The sequence below is a fragment of the Anarhichas minor genome, unplaced genomic scaffold, assembly GCF_050575085.1.
Source record: "Anarhichas minor isolate MPS153535 unplaced genomic scaffold, ASM5057508v1 ptg000022l, whole genome shotgun sequence".
Taxonomy (NCBI): domain Eukaryota; kingdom Metazoa; phylum Chordata; class Actinopteri; order Perciformes; family Anarhichadidae; genus Anarhichas; species Anarhichas minor.
Genome location: NW_027466468.1, coordinates 2,496,157 through 2,515,835, shown reverse-complemented (window position 1 = coordinate 2,515,835; position 19,679 = coordinate 2,496,157). Strand labels below are relative to the sequence as shown.

Sequence of the window (19,679 nt, the reverse complement as noted above, 5' to 3'; positions counted from 1 at the left end):
GCTCGGCGCACAAACGGCGAGGTCTCCGCCGATCAATTAGCTCCCCGACAAAAAGGTAAAATGCAGCCTTGTGATGATTAAAGGTACACGCGCTCAAAAGTAAGCAGGACATAATGATAGTTGTCAAGCGTGTGACATTAGCCATCTTTGTAAAGATACAGATGTTAATCTGGCTGATTTTTTTAATCTCGATTTCAGAGGCTCGCTGAGTCGATAACAAATTATTCCACCGCCTTCATACAATCTGTCTGGGTGGAAAGGGAGTGTTCAGTCAAGCGTCGCGCCCGACGCGCAGGTCGATGTGTTGTGTTAACTTCATTCACATGTGATGATGCGCTTTCAACTACAAGATAGCGAACCTGAGATTCAAGGAGGGGGGGGGGGGTAGTCTATTCTTTTGTGGTTTGTGTTTCTCCCTCCTGAGTGGGAGAGAAAAACGCGGAGAGGTTTTGCTACAAAGCGGAGGAGGAAGGAGGAAAGGGGAGGCTTTGGCTCGGCTTCAGCCAGGTCTGCTCCACAAGAGGAGAGTCTTGCCCCACCACCACCACCACCACCACCCTACCATACAGCCATCCCTCCCCACAGCTCAAAGGTGTTTTTTTGTGAGATTAGTGAGATGAGGTTCAGTCTGTGTTTTGGGCCAAACATGCCCATCCTCTGACACGAGGGTGGACTCCCGACTCCGACTGGGCTACAGACCAAGATCACTCCCTCTCGCCTCCTCTGCTTCCTCCTCCATCCTCTCCAACACATGACATGTGTCACCGCCACAGATCTGCTCTGGAAGATACGACCAGTTGAAGGTCAGGGCGAATCCCCAAAGCAGAGAATAGAGAGGCAAAAAGAAAATGTCTCTATCCCCCTTTTTTTTTTTTACACTGATGGACTATTTAAAAAAGTTCATTTTTCTTAAATGCTTAGCACATTTCACGGTGCTGTAATGTGAGCGCTATAATGTGAAATCTCCATTAGCCGAAGATGGGCGCCGCAGTAATGCAACGGATATGTCCATTTGACTTGTTCTGGGGGAAAAAAAAGAATTTTTGTCTGGATTTAAAACCCATGTAATATTCATATTTTCTATTTCACAGCACAATAGCCAGCGAGGAACTAAAGTGATTATACATAGCCAGAGTCAAACTCCAGGGCCGTTATCTATTATGGTTTAATAAATCAACAGAGGGAGATTCAGGGAGCACAAATATTCCGGAGTCATTTCCTGAGTCAAATATGTTTGATGAGATAAAAAAAAAAAAAAAACGAGCGAGGGATAAGAAATATTTAAATGGAGGATTATTTTTACATGGAATTACATGAAACGATGAGTCGTCATGTGTCGTCACGCAGCGGCTTCAGTCATCTGTAGTCGGAGGTCTAGAGCAACCGAACTTCATTTAACTCACCGCTGACAAAATATCATTCAGTCCGAATGCGTTTCTGAGGCCAGGTTCACTCAGACAGGAGGGGAAAAGGGGGCCACCGTGTAATTATTTGGTACTTACAATGTCCTATACACTTCAGATTTGCGAGGATGGCGAGCATAAAATCTGTTTACTATGGAGCCCAGTTCCTCACTCCTCTTCTGTGTGGACGGAGCCCTTTGAATAATTCATAGTGAGAGCCATAGGCATATGCGGTGGAGAAAGAAGAAGAAGAAGAAGAAGAAAAAAAAAGTGTCGAAGAATATCACACCAAAGATGGCATCCTCCATTATGTGCGCCGTGCCCACGGACCTCACGTAATGTAATTGGATAAAAGTCAGATGCTGCATATTGAGGAGCTACATAAGAGTCTCCGGGATGTGCTAATTGACTCTAAAGCAGCTGCAGAAAAGTAGCATCGCATGGCTTATTGTCTTCTCATATTTATCTGCAACACCTCATTACTTTTTCGTGCCGTTACAAGAAATAAGTGGAATAAATTTACTCGCTACAACTTGTGTTCAAAAAGCATGACCTCTCCCAAATAGAACAAGGGGAAGGAAGGAAAAAAAAAAAAAAAGTCTTAAATAAGAATGTCATTATTCTGATTCGGTCCAGCAAAGATGTTTTTGTTGTCATTTATACTTCTGTTGACAACTTGTCTCATCAGGATGTTAGTGAATGAAACAGTATGACATGCGTTTTACATATCAAAACTGCCGAGCCTTTCATTTAAAGACACGTCATCGTCACTGACGACATCTTTATTGACAGGCAAAGCCCCCGGAGATTAGACGTGCTGGTCTAATTAGTCTCTCTCTACACCGTCGTGTCTACACACTCGCAGTCCCTAAAGGAAAGTGATCCAGACAGAAGCAACCAGTCGTGGAAGAAGTATTCAGATCCTTTACTTCAGTAAAAGTACTAGTACCACACAGTGAAAATACTGCATTGAAAATGTCCCCTCAGTATAAATACATATAAGTACATGTTGGGCAGCTTGATGTTTTTACAATGCCTCATATTTTTAAAACATTTTTCATATATTTTGTCGGTAAAATCCTAATTCGTAAAATCAACCAACTGTCAAACGGACTTAAATGCAGTTCTTGGATAAATAAGTCGCATTCGGCCACCGAAGCGACACTCTGAAGAGGAAGCGGGGACGATGATGGATGCGGTGGCCGTGTGACTGTAGAAAGGACTCGGTGGGCCGGCTTGCTTAATTCCTGACATGAAATATTACCCGCAGCACTCCACGGAGCGGACCTGCTTGGATGGCGGCAGAGATAGCATCCATCCCTTCAGTGCGAGAAACAAACAAACAAACAAAAGCTCCGAGACCCCTGACCCGACCGAGGAGGTACAACTGATAAGTTAGTACCAATTTCTCCCTCCTCTCCTGCTTCCCTCTCTTTCCTCTGAATAGCATTCCTCTGCCTTTGGCCCCAGTTTCACCTTGCTACGCCTGTGCCCTTCTATTAAAGGTGGTAATGGCTGCCAACTTCCCTCAGGCCTTCTTTTTAATATTTGTCACTCATGAAAGAAATGGGGGTGAGGGGGGCGGGGGGAGATGATAAATCTTACTTTTGCCAGCTAAGGGCTTCTATCTCCCAAACAGAATGAAAATCCAGTCCAAAACACTGCTGTGCGCATTAGGGAGCTGTGGGTTTAAGCCTTGTCCGCCATGATCAAACCAGGATTTATGAAGCATCATAACTCCCGACAACATCCAGCGGCTTATTAATTTTATATATTTCTGTCCATTCCCTGATATTCCCAGCCTTGACAGTCACTCAAGATAAGCCAAAAGCGTTCTGACAGGATGGAGGGTGTGTATATTTCTCACTGTTCTGCCGCTCCCCTCCAGTTGAATAGGTTTAGCGGAAAAACCTTGAGACTGCCGCGGTGTGATTTGTCTCCGTTTTTTGTCTTCACTTGCAACCTTCCCATTTGTAAGGGCCCTTAAATCAGCCTTGCAGTCTGCTGAGGCATGAGAACAGGCCAGACAGAGGCAGGGAGGGAGGGAAGAGGGAGGGTTTGGGTGTACGTCTCAATATATGTTTATGCACAAAGAGAGCGAAGGAGGGAGGGAGAGGAGGAGCTGATTGGCTCCATCAGAGTATCACACGTGTGGTTGAATTTTAATCAAAACACTGACTAATCACCATTTACAGGCCGCCTATATAAAGGCCTGTTCTCCGATATGAGAGGGCAACATGCTGATAGGGTTTAATTTAACCAGAGTCTAGGTCGGAGGCTCGATTTAATGCGGCCCACAGGAAAACTGAGCGGGAAGGCAAGAGAGACGTGGTAGTTCTTTATGCAATGATCACATAAGTTCACATCAATAAAGCCCTCGCCCATTACCAGAAACGCTACACGGAAGGGGAGGGGCCCTCTGCTGCGCCTCGGCGCAACACAATCGGCTCTAACTCTACCGACAAGCTCCGCAGAAGCGGTGACGGGTCCTGACAGGCTGCTTCAAGATAACTCCCGTAACCTTTTGAACCCTGGTTTTCTCTTAATTCCCCCCCCCCTTTTTAAAGTAGCTTAAATTTGGGGGGGAACTCATTTCTGAAGTGTGTGTAATTGTCACATATGTACACTGCAATCTGCTTGTTTCCTCTTTGAAGTTAGATGATGCTCATACAGTGGAATATTCAAATTGAACCCTGTGGTTTGATGGCTGTAACCTCAATAGAACTCCACCATAGTTCTGCCTCAAATGTTAGCTTCAAATGAAGTGTATTTGATGAACAGGGCAATACTTTATCATTTTAATTGTTCATAGTCGTAGCCTTCACCTTCACTGTTTGCAGCACTAGATGTCAGCAAGGGATGTCATATTTTTTTTAGACACTCCATTACCCAGAAATCTTACAATATGATGTAAGGGACACATTTCCTTTGTAAGATAGGAATGATGCAAAGCAATGGGGCACTGTTTTATTTTACACTTTCCTCAGTGATATGATGACACGATGAACAAATGTGTGCTACGGAAGAAATACCATATGAGTAAACAAAAGAACTGCTGTGCACAGTGTCTGTTACAGGGATTCAATGTGGAGTTATTCATCTAAAAATATAAAAATATAAAATACAGTTTCTACAGCTGCAGTACAAGCTGTGAAGTATGCGACAGCGCAGATGCGGAAGACCAAAAAACGCTGACCAATCAGAGCAGGGCTTTTTTTCGAAAGGGGGGGTTTAAAGAGACGGGCGCTAAAACGGAGCGTTTCAGAGGATGAACACATGTATATTCAGGCAGACAGTATGAGAAAAATAAAGTGTTTTTTTAAACATAAAAGCATGTAAACATGTTCTAGTAGCAACCCTAAATACATGAACCTGAACATGAGCATGACATGTTCCCTTTAAAAGTCTTTATTCGCTTTATATTCACATACCGTCATCCATTTAGTCCTATACAGCTGAGGAAATGTTGCCCACCGAACACCTTCAATAATAGAGGTTAGCTGCCTTGCTCAAGGGAACAGTGAGAGCAGTTGAGAACGATTATCAAATAGTAATGCTCTATTTAGCCAAAGTGTCTGATGTTTCCAAACTTTCACTTGAGGTCAGAGCCCTCCTGAAGTCTGCACTTGGTCTCCTGACGGCCCCCAAACCTCTGATGCCAGCTCCGATTTTCTTCCCCCTTCATTTCTTCCAGCTGCCTGCCCTCTGGCCACGACCCCAACCGAGCTAACTAGCCACAGTGGCTATCACACCCAGCAGTGTTTGACTAAGACCCTAGCATGCACTAGCCGGCCGCAGCCACAGCGACTGAAGCACGCAGCGGCGAGGAGGCAGGCAGGATGTAATCTCCAGGAGCTGTTGATACAGGGAAACACACAGGGTTCGGGTCAAAGGGATTAAAATGGTGGAGGTGCCGGCTGTAAGAAGGAGAGGGGCTGTGGAATAGCGACGGGAGCAGCGGGCGAGCCACCCCACAACAGAGAGGAGTGGGGGAGATTACAGGGGGAAATGGCGCAAGGGGGATTCCTGCGAGGAGAGGGGAAGAAGTGACTCCAAATGGCAATCGGAACACGGCATTAGTAGCCACTATTCAACAGTATGCAGGCTTAGCGAGCTCAGGGCAGCGGCAGAGGTGGTCATGTTCCTTGTGCCGGTCAGGTGATGCTCGCTTTCTATAGGTGACAGGTGTAAGGAAAACATGGAGGGGAAAAAGAAGAAAGCTGACATCTTCACAGCTCCACTTGAGGACTTTCGTCTCTGCCGCTCAGTCACCCCTCTGTGACTGTCTCAATAATGTCAATGCCAGAAAGAGAAGATAACAAAAACTTAAACAAATGAGGCCAACTCTGCTGGGTAATATCGAGCGGGGATGTCTGTCTGAGGTTTTTATTTTTTATTTTTAACTGAGCCCTTCATGCCTATGCAAACCTCACATGGTTTGGATAGAGTTCCATCAACAAAACATGTCAATCACTGCTCCGTGAAAAAAGGCAGAGATACGAGACTGAAACCTATCTCGCGCAGACCCAAATACTGTACTCACGGCTTCCATTTCACAGTCTGTGGGAGAGTGGAGTTCAAAAATCTCACATCCATTTTTTATTTATTTTTTCTTCAATCCAAGGGCTCAGATTCCAGTTACATTTCACATTGAATAGACTTGTGTTTCCAGCAGTCTAACCCTCTTCTAGTATGCTGGCTAGTGGAGCGATGACAGATTGGTTTCCACTCACTGCACGGGGAGCACAATGGAGTGGCTTTGACAGAGTTAAGAGAAACAGTGCATCAATGCCCCCCCACCCCACCCCACATCTCTCTTTTTCTGTACACACACACACCTCTTCCACTCTCCCTGCTTTTGCTTCTCGTTCTCTCTCGCTTCCCTGGGGCTTGGAGAATGGATGGCCCTGTCTGACCTGGACGACACTGATGTCTAGTCCTCTACACTACTGTACCTACAGCACGCCTGTCTGCTCGCTCGCAGCTCTGTCCACTCTCTCTCTCTCTAACACTCACACTCACACACACACACACACACACAGCGAGTGCACACAAGGCACCCATCTCTGTCACCCAGCGCCGACAGGCAGAGGTCAGCAGAGCTCAGGCACTAAAGCAACCTAGAGGAGGTGCTCATACTGATAGCAGCCAATAGCAGTGTCATGGTGAAGACAGACACAAGGCTTATCCACCTTTAAAATGTAGAAACAGCGCTGTTACTTCACTGTAAATGACCGTAATTTGAAACGGAACAACAAGTCCTCACAGTTAAATGGCAAAAACAGGTCATTGCCCTCTGCATGAATCCGCGTGAGGAACTTCTTCAGTGGATGATTCAGCATGTCGTAGAAAACCAACCCTGGTTGCAACTTTTCCTCAGAATCTCCACGTGATTAAAAAGCAAAATGAAACATGTGTTAGCCACGCGTCCCTCTAGCAGGATTCACAGCTTTACAAGTATCACATTTTCCAAATTGCTACAACTACACCCCTTTAAAGCTCATTGTCGAACCCGCCCCACGCGTCCCTGTGTCCTTACCCATGGCATTGGGCTTTAAGAGGGGTGGAACAGCGAAGATCCCGTGACCAGATAAGCGCGATAAAACAACCTGCAGATAAGGCACTAATGCTAGAGGTGGCTTGGTGTTTCTCTCGTGCGCCGCAATGAGAAAAGAGAAACAGTGATATCACACTGATACGGCGCTCTAAAGACTACGGGGGCTATGTGGGTTTTTTATTTTTTTCTCCCACGCAGGTGGATGTACAATCAATAAAATGGATTAGCTGCAAAGGTATGTATAAAGGTTATCGCCGAGTTCTGCCGCATGAACACAGCGGCGACCCCACGAAACAATTTTGTAATGCGCCGAGCTATTTCTTCAGAGGAAATCTGATTATGTTTTGCCCGGGCCTAAAAATTGATTTGCAGGGGGGTATACATTATCAAAGGGAAAAATTGCTCCCGCTACAGCAGACCTCATGAGGCTCGAATGGAATTGTTCTAACTCTATTCTCTAAGGTAGCAGTATCATCGTGGCACTTTTTTTTTTCTTCCACTGTCATCTCCTCTTTTTCTTTCCCCCCTCTTCACTGTGGGCTTTTATTCTCCCCCTCCCCAAGTAGTATGATCGTCTCCTCTCCCCCTCAGTGCATCAGAGTTTCACATAGACTCAGTTTCACTTGTTTAGTTCCACTCGCTGCAGTCCTGTGTGTCAACCCTCAGAGAGACTTTAACCGTGTGGTTTTCCATCACGCTGACTGACGATCTAAACACCCCTCCACCCCAGTGATTCCTCTATCGCTCTCCCTCCATCTCTCTTGCTCACGCTCTCTGACAAACACACACGCACACACACACACACACACACTGTGACCCCCTTCGAGCCTGATAAAAAAGGCGCCACCCCCCCCTCCCACCTCCAAAAAAAAAGCTGTGTGGATGTGCAGAAAGGCCCCTCTCTCCAGCTCTCAGCTTTTGTCTCTGATTATCCTTGCACACACACACACACACACACACACACATCCATGACCCCCTACATCCTCTCTCCCACACACACACTCTTCTTCTCAACCTGCTTTAGGATCTTGTGTGTATGTATGTGTGTGTGTGTGTGTGTGTGTGGTGGTGGGGGGGTTTGACTCTGACCAATGGCATCCAGCAGCAGGGCTTTATCCTGAAGCACACTGACAATGCTTTTCACACCTACTTACCACAGCAGAGATGGGGGCGGTGGGCTGCATCATGCACCCGGGCCTAACAGCAGGCATAAGGGCTTTTAGAAGACACACACACAAACACACACACACACACGCACACACATAGAACGGACTCTCTTTAATTACTGACTCAAGATCCCGCCAGTAGATTAAAAAAAAAGTCTTGCAGAAGCTTATTTTCATATCCGTGGAATATTTTTTCAATGAATATGAAAAAAGGCCGTTGATTATGCCGTTAAGGCAGGGGGAGTTATGGGAAATATAAAGTACATATAATCACATTAACTTGCAGTGATTAATGTAATAAAATGTGATCTTTTTTTTCTCCCCCCCCCCCCCAATCTGTATCTGAACACATTCAACACTGAGGAGACATGCTCCAAATGTTAAGAAGCCGCTTCTCGAAAATCCACTTAGGCAGTTCTGTGTGACGTATCACATTCTAATACAGTGCAGCAAAGGGAAGGGCGCACGTGCACATTCGATGCCCGGCGTTTTGAGCTTCAGTCCCGGACACACAATCAGCCTTCCCGCATGATCAATACCGAAGCATTCCTCATCATCGATTATACAATTATAGAGAAGTTAAATCTGTGACACACTCTCATGTACGAGCATTAACCAATGCAGCCGGCGGTGGAGTCTGAGAGGAAGGGAACAAGCCTCCTCTTCCCTCACTGCTTTTTTTTTTCTTCTTCTTCTCTTCTCTCTTTTTTTTTTTTTTACGTGGTGCTTAAAGGGAGCTCAGCGTAGTCCAGGTACTTCACTCAGATGATTATAATGCCACGAGGGTGCAATACATCACTCTTATTAGCCACACTGGAGCACAATGGTATCATAATTAATGGTCGCAGCAGGATTGAACACTGCCCTGACATGGAAAAGTGGGCCTACTTAAGCTCTACAACGCATTTAAATATGCAGAGTGAATGGCACAACCCAAACCCTCCTGCTCTAAGGACAGCCCACGCTCATTAGCCTGACACCTTTCCGTGGCACTGATACAAGGACGGCCGGCGCGCACGCTCACAACACGAGTCGAAGGCGCACGCGCAAAAAATAAATAAAAAAAGAAGTGCGTGCAGACCACATGCTGCTGCTGCAAAAAAAATGCTGTGTGGCGGTGCATGAGAAGAACAATCTGGTCCCCTCATCAGTGCCCATCACTTTCCTCCCCGTATTGTTGCTTTTTGTCTCGAGGCTTAGTCCACGCTGAATGCAGGATGGACGTGTATGTGTCAGCGGCCATTATTCAGATCTCGGGTAATGGCGTTTTGGTCGGCGCGCCCGCGCGTCCTCGTGGTGAACGTGGGCGCTGTGGCAGAGCCTGGCGTCTGGTGCCTGTGCTACAGCGTCTATAAGCGCAGAGAAGCTGCCTGCAATGCACATAAAAGGCTGCCGGGAGGAAGCGTCTGGAGCTGACGTCTTTCACACGGGCTCTGAATGGAGCAAAGTGTGTGTGTGCGTGTGTGTGTGTGTGGTTTATATGCTTAAGAGTGAGGCAGAAAGAAATAAAGAAGAAAAATGGGGGAGAAAACGCCCTCTTGAAGATGTTTGTAGACGAAAATAATAAAGAGTGTGTGTTCCCGTCTCACTGAAACGCGCGTGTTACAAAATGCCTGCGCTCCTAAACTGCATGTGTGGGATGGTTAAGTCCTCTCAGATCGCCACACGATTTGGATTTTCGCTGTCCTAACCCACCACACACACACACACACACACACACACACACACACACACACACACACACACACACTCCATCCCTCCTCCTCCTCCTCCTCTTCCTCGCCACAAAGCCAGCTTTGCAACTTCTCCTCCGCTGCTAATGTGGAGGCTTGCAGCCGTAAAGACACGTTGCTCAACAGCTGCCAAATGCCTAAAAACCGGCTCACTCCAGCCTGACCGTACCGAGTTATCGCGCCGGCTCAGTGCAATCAATTATTGCTGCAGTGGAATCATTAATAATTTCCTAATGAAAACGATTCTGTTGATCTGTTGTCTTTTAATTAAACATAATTAGTCGGCTGCTCGGAGCCGTGGTGGGGGACTCCTTTAGGGTACAATTTTGTTTTAATACACTGATAATGAAATTTTTACATTGTGTCAGTTGTTTAGTTATTATTCAGTCACACTATTTCGCTATGTTCCCAGATAACAGATAATAACCCTCGCACCTCCTATTCGCCGCAGTCATTTTAAAAGGAGGAGGGTTGAAATGAACAATTACAGTTTGAACTGTGAGAGTCCTCTCCTCGCTGTTTAATGCTGCATGCTGCCAGGCAGCAGTGCAGGAAACAGTGCAGGTTTTTTTTACGCCTTCATTTCTGTTGGGAAGAATAAATAAAACTCAAAATGTCTTTGGCAACACATTGCAAGGCTGGAGTTGTTATTTATTCTTTTAAAGAGTCAAACAGATACTACATGTCTTTCCAGGCAAGTCGTGCCAGTTCATCTTCTGCCTCAGGGGGTCCACAGTTCTGGAGCAGTGGAAGGAGCAAATGAAGGCATTCAAAAAAAAAAAAGAGATCTGATTGTGAAGACTTAGTGAATATGAAATAATACAAAGACACAGCCAGTTGGCTAATTCAGCACTGTCCGGGCTTATGTAAAACGGCCTAGTTACATTGGTCAATTTCTGCACGAACAATGGGGCTAAGTTGCTCTGGAGACTTATTGGACATGCTGTATCTGAATGTGGTCTGGCTTAAGAGGCTTACAGTTGAAAAGTTTAGGTGACCTCTGAATAATGCCACATAATGTGGTCACATTGAGCGTGCATAGTTTCAATGGGCTCAGATAGCAGGTAACAATGGGGGAGGCACAATGGAGGGTGAATGAAGTCATATATTGTACTGTAGACCTACAAATGACACTTGTTCTTTTGGTGTACAGTCAGATGTGACCGTGTTTGATTTCAGCAAGTGTTAGCTGTAGAGAGGAGCTTAAAAGGGGCGGACTTAGAAGGTCTGAAAAGTGAAGCCAATGCAGAAGTGCCTTAAACCTGCATTCTTCCTAATGGCCATCAGGGGGCGACTCCTGTCGTTGCAAATGAAGTCCGATTGTATAGAAGTCTATGAGAAAATGACTCTACTTCTCACTTTATTTATTACCTCAGTAAACATTGTAAACAACAGTTTATGGTCTCAATCTCTAGTTTCAATTCTTCTTCAATACAGCATGATGTTCATTTAGTAAATTATGGTCCATTTAGAGTCAAATAGACCATAAAGCAGGGTATGCTTTAGGGTGGGGCTACCTTGTGATTGACAGGTTGCTACCACGCCGTTGTCCGGTCTTGGAGCTGTTCGTGTTTTTGTCTCAGAACTTTAACCCTTTCACAGTGTGTTTTCAGATCATTAAAGTAACATTTTGGTCGGCTGTACTCAGCTCCACACTCTCGTGTCACTTCCGGTTGCAAAAAACCAAGATGGCGACGGCCTAAAAGCTTAACTCGAGGCTTCAAAACCGTAGTCCACAAACCAGTGGGTGACGTCACGGTGACTACGTCTACTTCTTACGATACAAAGCTCCAGAGGTCTGTCACCTCCTTTGTCGCTAAACATTGCAGATTGATTGATGGATGGATGGATGTCATGATGTTGAAATTGGTCTGTACTAGCTTACGTAAGCACTCGTCATATTTTGTTTTACACGCAGAAAAGACGATTTCGATTTTGATATATGAATGTGGGGAAATGTATACATTTCTTCATATATTGTTAAATAGGTGCGGGAATGTGATCTATAAGGTTTAAAAAGGCATTTTTGATTTCACCTCGATTTAATATAAAGCAATAATTTAAAAGGCTCCCCGCAAATGTTTTGAAATATAACTAATTTAGTGTTATAAAATGTTGCTTTACAGTAAGAGTCATTTCATTTTCAAGAATGCGCACATTTTAAAGTATAATGCTGGATATATTTTGGTTTGTTATTCAAATAGGACCAAAGCCAACAAAAAACTGAACTTAAAACTAATACCTGTGCTCCTAGAATCAGGTGTATCTTATTTTTCTGTGCCATAGAGCTCCTGTGATGAAGAGTGGAACACAAGCTACACTTTAATTCCAACAAAGACTGAACCAAAAACCAGGACTTAAATACCAACGATCTGCTGAGGGGATGAAGTGCAGGTGGAGGCGGGCGGAGGCGCTTAGGTGAGAAGGAACGAGCTGATTGGCTGGAAAGAACCAACGAGGCTGTTCAGGAGAGGTGAGTAGATGGGCAAAGGTAGTAAAATAAGAAAGCAGGAAAAGAAGACAGCAGACGGAAATACGCCCAAACCCAAAAAAACAACCCAGTCTGAGGGCATCTGCTTGCAGAGTCAGACTGTGGCCGCTCCATGGTTTCTTTCAATCCCACATCCTGCTGCTGTAAATACCAAACGTTTATCAATCCCCGAAAATTCCCATCAAAATGCACAATTGTACTCCAGTTTGAGTAACATTTGTTGTAGTAAACCGATACTAGGAATGTATTCATGTCCTGTTTTTTCTTATTAAGATGTACGTCTTCAGTAGAACAGGTTATGGAGGTCAGAAAGTTTTGAGGAGAAGACAAACGCATTCCTGTTCTTTTCATGGGATTTGTTCACAATAAGAGAAACCCAACAGTTGCTAAAATTCTTCCGATCGGGCAGGTTTTTGCAGCATTTTGAACAGACACATCCAACTGGGAGAAGAAAATACATAAAAAATCAAAACGGGGCTGAATTTCTTTCTTCTGTTGAATCTCTCGGCTGCATTGTTTATCAATCTGTTGTTTATCGGTACGGGAAATTCTCCACAGGTTTGTCTCTCTCTCTCTCTCTGGGTCCCTGTCTGTCACTCCCCCCTCTGCCCCCCCTCTCTCCTCCGTCTCCAGCGTTACTGTAACATATAATTACTCTGCAGACTTGCTGCCTGTTTCTTATAACTTCGGGGGTTCAAAGAAACCGTCGGAGTGTGGAGGAGAGCATTGTGGGAGTTCCAGGTGGATTTCTCGATAATGAGTTAGCGCGCTGGTATAGTCAAGAGTTTTAGTAATGGCTGGCTGCTAAGGCTCTTCCTGGGAGTTTAATGTAAAACAAACAGGGCCGCGCTGACAGCCTGGGAAAAAACGATACTGCACTTTCCCACTTCCTCTTCGGGGCTCTCGCTGCCTCTCATTCTGAGCAAACGGGGATTCAAAGAAGGGTTCGTATTCATGGGATGGCTCCATGAATCCCAATTTAGGACATTCAAAATGCCTCAAACATTACCCCTCACTTCTAATTTCTCGAAATAGGCGAGACGCTGCCGTCCTCTCTGCTCGTCTGGACAAAACGATGCAGACGGGGGAAACGGAGTGCAGATTGTCGGGGGAAGACATGGGGAATGTGGGATCCCAAAAATAAATCTATATTTGACACTATAAGGGTTAGCTTGTCTCGGTGCGGATGACCGGGGGCGCCCCGTGGGGGACCTGAATACACCTCCCTGCTGCTTGTTACACACTCCAGTGCATGTATTATACATAACACGCTGCTAGGAATACAACTCCCAGAGGAATCATTTTGCTGAATTCTGTCCTCTCTCTCTCTCTCTCTCTCTCTCTCTCTCTCTCTCTCTCTCTCTCTCTCTCTCTCTTCGCATATTTCTCGAAAGTTCTGGTGCTGGAAAAACAACAAACTGTAATGCAGAAATCATAGACAGAACACCCAGCAGAAAGCTACAGCCACTCAAACCAATCACCAGTCCTTACTTAGAGATACTCCCCCATAGATTCACCCTGGCGAGCATCCAAAGTGAACCGCTACTATCTTTGCAGGCAGCCATAAAGAAAAGCCGAGACCACTGAAAGGTAAGCCAAAGCATATTCCTGCAAAGCATACTGTGTATTGAGATATTCACTGTTTTCCATAAGTGACGCATCTGCAGGGAGCAATGAAGCAGCCTGCAGAGGGTGAAGATATAAACAGTCTAGGCCTCAGCCTTTTTAATTTTTTTTTTTTTCAAGGTGGGAAGAGAGTTCCTGCCCCCCCCCGTTTTAGTCGATCCGCGTCGTAGCGTCAACGCGATAAACACGACTTCGGTGCCGCTTCAAAAACTGGAGCGCAACAAAAAAAAAGAAAAAAAGGCCGGATTCAGAATTGAATTCGACAAAGTTTTGGTATTCTTTTCAGCGCGCTGACATTCAATTTCAGTGTCACCTCCATAAGGGTGCCCACACCTGCGGGTTGGCGGTGAAGAAGAATGAGCGGCATCAAACGTTTCACCACTTTCTGAACTTACTCCCAGTCCACCACAAAAAAAAGTGTGAGTGGCCAGGAGCAAAATGTGGATAGAGAGCCGAGAAAGACGGACACCCACCCAATTTAGCCAAAGCTCTCATGTGGCAGAGTTGCTACAAAGTTGCTGGAGTCAAGTGTGGAACACAGCCGGAAGTTTATGTACCGCGCAGTACCCAATTTTTGAAATTTATTGTAGCGGTTTTCATGATGAGAAAACTCAAAATTCTTACGGGAAAAATAATAATACTTCCATCACTAAACACAAAACTATAGAAAAATGAGCAGAATTAAACGGCGTTAGATGTATTTTGTGCCCTTTTTCTTTTTCTCTCTTCGTCTTGCCGACGTCTTAAGACGCCGCAACTGTGAGGTGGCAAGAGATACTTAACTTCTACTGTGAGATTTAAATTAATTCTTGGTATTCAACATCGTCTCTATTATCGTTTTGTCATCAGCTGGCAAGTGTGTGGGGATTCTTGTGGGGGGGGGGGGGGGGGGGGGGGGGATTTGCTGTAATGAACTTATGCAGCACAACACAGAACAACTCTCACAAGGGGACGTCTGCAGATGTTAGTGTGTGTAATTTAATAAGGTCAAACGGGAAGGGACAAACAAAAGGCAGTGTCAAGCGATGCACAGCTGAGGTGGTGATGATGATGATGATGATGATGCTATCTCCAGGACACATGTATGAAGAGTGGCAGAGGGAACACAATAAAGTGAGAAATCCTGTTATCCCCCCCCCCCCCCTCCCCATTTCTTTCCCTTTTTTTGTTTCATACAGTCGGTCTCTGAGCAAAAAGATTAGAAGATTTTAAAGAAGTGCATAATCTTCTTTCACAGCTTATCAAAACTTTAATGATTTGGTGATAAAGAGCACAAAGTTAAGTAGCCGGTTAAGAGGATAACTCCCCAGTGCAGTCTAGTGATTAGTAGATGAGAATTGGGAGACTGAAAATCCCGGTTGCAAATCCCACTCCTGCCACTTATTCACTTTGAGGGGAGAAGAAGCTCCATTTCAGCTTTGGGGTGGGGTGGGGGGTATATTGTCACGGGGTAATCACTTTTTGAAAAGTGATAAATGGAGCCCTTCTCCTGCGCCCCTTTTTTCGGAATCCAAAAACACATCTTTATTTACCTGTTTATTTGTCAGTGCGTCTCCCTGGTTAACACCCCTGTCAAGACCCAATTATAGCTGCGGAAGCCCGCCGCTTTTCACGGGGAGTGAGGCTGCAGACGGTGGTGTCAGGGCTGCGTACAGTCGAAGCATCTCCTCATGCAATCAGAGACAAAAGCGGGGCCTCTGTGCAACGTCCCGCGTATGGCCGCTTTAATGAGAGCAAGCCGGACACAATGCTGCAGATTGAGGAGGGTTGATCCTCATGACAGTGAGTCACTTGGTGTTTTTTTCTTTGTGCTTTACAGGGTGAAGGCTGAATAAACAACATGTTTTTTTTTTCAAATTTCTGACAGATATGCCCGCTTATTTATTTACATGAATCCATATCCGCCTGATTTATTAAAGATGCTCCAGATAAAGCTTTCGCTGAATTAGTGCGAGAACAAATGAATTGAAATGGCGAGCCCCTACTCCACTTGTGCCTTGCTCGTTATCTGCACTGAGATATGGATTCACTTAGTATAAAAGAGGAGCAAAAAAAAAAAAAAAGGGGAGGGGGGAGGGCATTAATTACCTTGTGAAATCTAAAGACCATTAACTTTGTGTGTCAAGTGATGTTTCTCAGTTCCTAATCAGAGTTTTAGTGATATAAATTACTCTTTGGAGTAAAACAGATATGGTGTGTGCATGTGTGTGTGTGTGTGTGTCCTCGCAGTGCAATTATTTCTGCATGTTTGTGACTTTGAGAAATGAGGAAGACACGAGAGAGAGAGAAAAAAGTAAAAGAAAGAGGGAGCGAGAGAGACAGACAGAGAGGGAGACAGACAGGCAGGTGGGGAGTGGAGTGGATGGAGGATTGTCAGTGTTTTTCTTCTTCTTTTTTTTTAGTGGCGGCGCTGTGTGGCGTGGTGTGTCGCGCCGCCGAGAGATAACAGGATGCCGGCGCTGCTCGCTTACCTTTGCTGTACACCACACAGTTGTTTTTGTTGTCTTCCGCTCCCTGCCAAGTCACATCCAGCAGCCACCTGGGGCCGGCGCTCAGCACCACCGGGACCGTGCTCTTCGTCTTCTGGACGGGGACAGATAACACACACTAATCATTCGCTTATTTCGGTGATTAAAGAAACATTAATAACCACTGAGTTACGCTCCTCTGCTGCTCTGAATGGCCGTAAACACACAATTTCAGAAACTATACACCATGCAACCCAAGTCCACCCCAATCCTCTTTTTCCTCTAATGTTTTTTCTTTTTTTGACAATGCTGAGAAGATTTGAGAATCAGGGCAGGTTGTTGTGTGTGTGTGTGTGTGTGTGTGTGTGTGTGTGTGCGTACGTGTGTGAGAGGTTGCACAGTGGTTGGAGTGGTGACAAATGGGTGCAAGAGAGTCAAAAAAGGAGGAATAATCATCCAGGACTGAACCCCAATTATTCAGCATCCGATCGCTTAAAGATTAGGAAGTACAAATCTGGGATTTATGTAAAAAGAAAGAAAGGAAGAAAGAAAGGAAGAAAAGGCTGGCGACTCTCAGAGAGGAGGAAGCGAGCGTTCAGCGCTGAACTTTGGGCGCATTGTGCCTTGCTATCGCCGGGATCTCACCATTTCCTGAAAACAAGCAGGGAAGAATTTAAAGAATCAGTATCCATTTCAAAGGCCGATTGAGGTTAGGGGTTTTTATAATATGCCGGGAAAAAAAATGTATTCTGAATGTTGTAAGGTCGTTTTTCTTCCCCGGTCAGAGGTCAAACGTGGGAGTTTTATTCCATCGGAAAGAAGAAGAAGAAAAAAAAAAGAGGGAGATAGAGTGCAACATCCACCGCGGTGTCACTGGGATCTTGCTTGTTCTATTCATCCTCATGTGATTTCCTGCTCTGTTCTATTTTGTTTCCTGGTGCTCCTTTTTCTCTCGCCTCTTGCAAAATGGTGGCGTCGGTTGTGTGAGTGTGTGGGCAACATCCCAGGCAGCTGGCTACAGTATTTACTATTCTCACTCAAAGGCAAAACGTCAGTATTTCAAGGCCGTTATACTTTTGAACCTCGGGGTGGAGGGTGGGTGGTGGTGGTGGGGGTGGGGGGGACACTCCTTCATTAAGATGTTACAGAAATAGTTGAGCTAAGAGAAATACGGGGCTGGGAGTGCAATCCCGAACACTCATTTCTTTTTCCGTTCCGAGGCGACAGGACGCCGTCCATCTGCCTAATGCAACAGAAGAAATGCTGGCGCTTTTTCACTTCCTCTCTCCCCCGCAGAAGGCAAACAACCTTCGAGGATAAATGCAAATGTCACTTGAGCATGTTAAAGGTCTGAATTGGCACAGATATGCACAAGAGATGAGCACAGGCAGTGCGCCTGCATGCCCCCCTCCTCCTCATCCTCCTCTTCCTCCTCCTCCTCCTCCTCCAGCCGCCCATTTCTCTCGCCATGAACTCTATCTAGTCTGAGGCTGGAGGACAAACCGACTGCTTTTTTTTCATAGAGCATTGATTTAGTAACAGCAAATACATCTCGGGGAGATGATAGCAATCTGTTTGGATTTTGTCTGAAAATTAAAGACACTAAATAAAGACAGATTCCTACGTAGTCCCTATATATATATAAATATGTGTGTGTGTGTATATATATATCTGCACGCTGGCAAACTACACTGCCAAACTGATCAAACACAGACAGTAAATTGTGTCTGTTGATATTCTTATTCCTTCTCCTGGCATCCTCTTATCCCGTCCTGGCAGCAGATGAGAGAGAGAGAGAGAGAGAGGACCTCTGTAATTTAAGTCATCCTCGATTTCACATTTCAAATTAGCCTCACAATAAAGTCTTCTATCTGGCTAACCTGAAAATCTCACACCCCTGTCAAAGGAGCAGAGCAGACCGGCCGATTGTTGCTAGGACGACTATCTGAAATGGGAATCAGATTAACCCTTCCTTAGATCTCCAGACTGGAGCCATCTCTTATTCAGCAGCGAGAGGCCTCTCCGCCGTCCCTCTGAGCCTCTGGGAATTCATGATATTCCAGCTGCTCTCAATAGGAACCAATGGGGACAAAAAAATACCACCTTAACTAGACGTCTTCCCATTGTTAGAAATGTGTTCAAAATTATTGCAGCAATCTGGATTAATCCTTTAGCTGCTGCTGAGATAGAAATATGTGTAAATATATGTGCTTTAATCGTGATTCGCCACTATTTTCCTTTACTTCCCTTTTGTTGGCAAACAGAGCCAGCAGCAAACCCCATGACCGTTTCCCGGTGCAGATTTACATAATGCATCGATCGCGACAATGGTGGCCCGCGTGCTCTGTAAGCACGCCGCATGTACCAGACGTCACGCAGACAAAGAAACGCAGAAGGAGCAACTGCACACTACATATTTGGGATTAAGACGCAGCGGCGTCTGCGGGAAGGGGGAGGAGCCAAATGAAAATGAAAAAAAATAACATTTGCAGGGGTCTGGATGGGTTTGGCCTGAGTGGCCGAGGCCTGACAGGCAGAACATTTAGATTTCCCGGGGAGAGAGGGAGGCGCACGATGAACAAACTGCTCTTAACACATCACACCAGCAGAGGATGTGACGTATGGAAGCTCTTTCCTGTCCAAAACAATATGGTGACCCCTGTTGGATAATAAATATGTCACCTACAAAAACAAATCTTAGTTAATATTGCATGTTTATTTGAGGTATTTTGAACAAATATTCAAAAAGAGAGATGTTATAAGACAAATAAGTATTAGTTTTGTTTACGGAGGTACACAGTGTTTAGCATCAGTTTACACACTATCATCCCTGTCAGAGCCGGTATAAAAAGCTTCCCGTCTGTGCAGTGTGTTATGGTTTATCCACCCTCTGCCTTCACTCCAGTGGTTTCAATACTCTGCCGGTGTTTTTTATTATTATTTTTTTTTTCTTCTCCTCCCTGAGCCCTGTTACCGTTCCCCGTGTAAGAGATACAGTGACCGAAACAGTGTAGTCAGCGAGGAAGTGATTACAAACTGATGCTCCAAATTCGCTATAAAATGAAAATCAATATTTCCACAAGTTGCTGTAACATAAAAGATAACCTTCATTGATTTTTTTTTTCTCGACTTAGGCCTCTATGATAAGATCTAATATAAATTTTCAGCCACATGGATTTGGATCAGAGCGGAGCAGAGGCTGAGCGATAAGTTCCGCGCACATTTCTCAGAGTTG

General features: G+C 45.2%; 1 protein-coding gene across 1 annotated transcript in view; it reads right to left on the bottom strand.

The window, feature by feature from the left end:
- The window catches only part of zfpm2a (zinc finger protein, FOG family member 2a), a 117,656-nt gene that overhangs the window by 27,000 nt on the left and 70,977 nt on the right, over positions 1–19,679 (bottom strand). Inside the window, exon 5 of the mRNA XM_076096573.1 lies at positions 16,448–16,559. Within this exon, the coding sequence (XP_075952688.1) occupies positions 16,448–16,559 (112 nt within the window). The remainder of the gene's footprint in view (positions 1–16,447; positions 16,560–19,679) is intronic.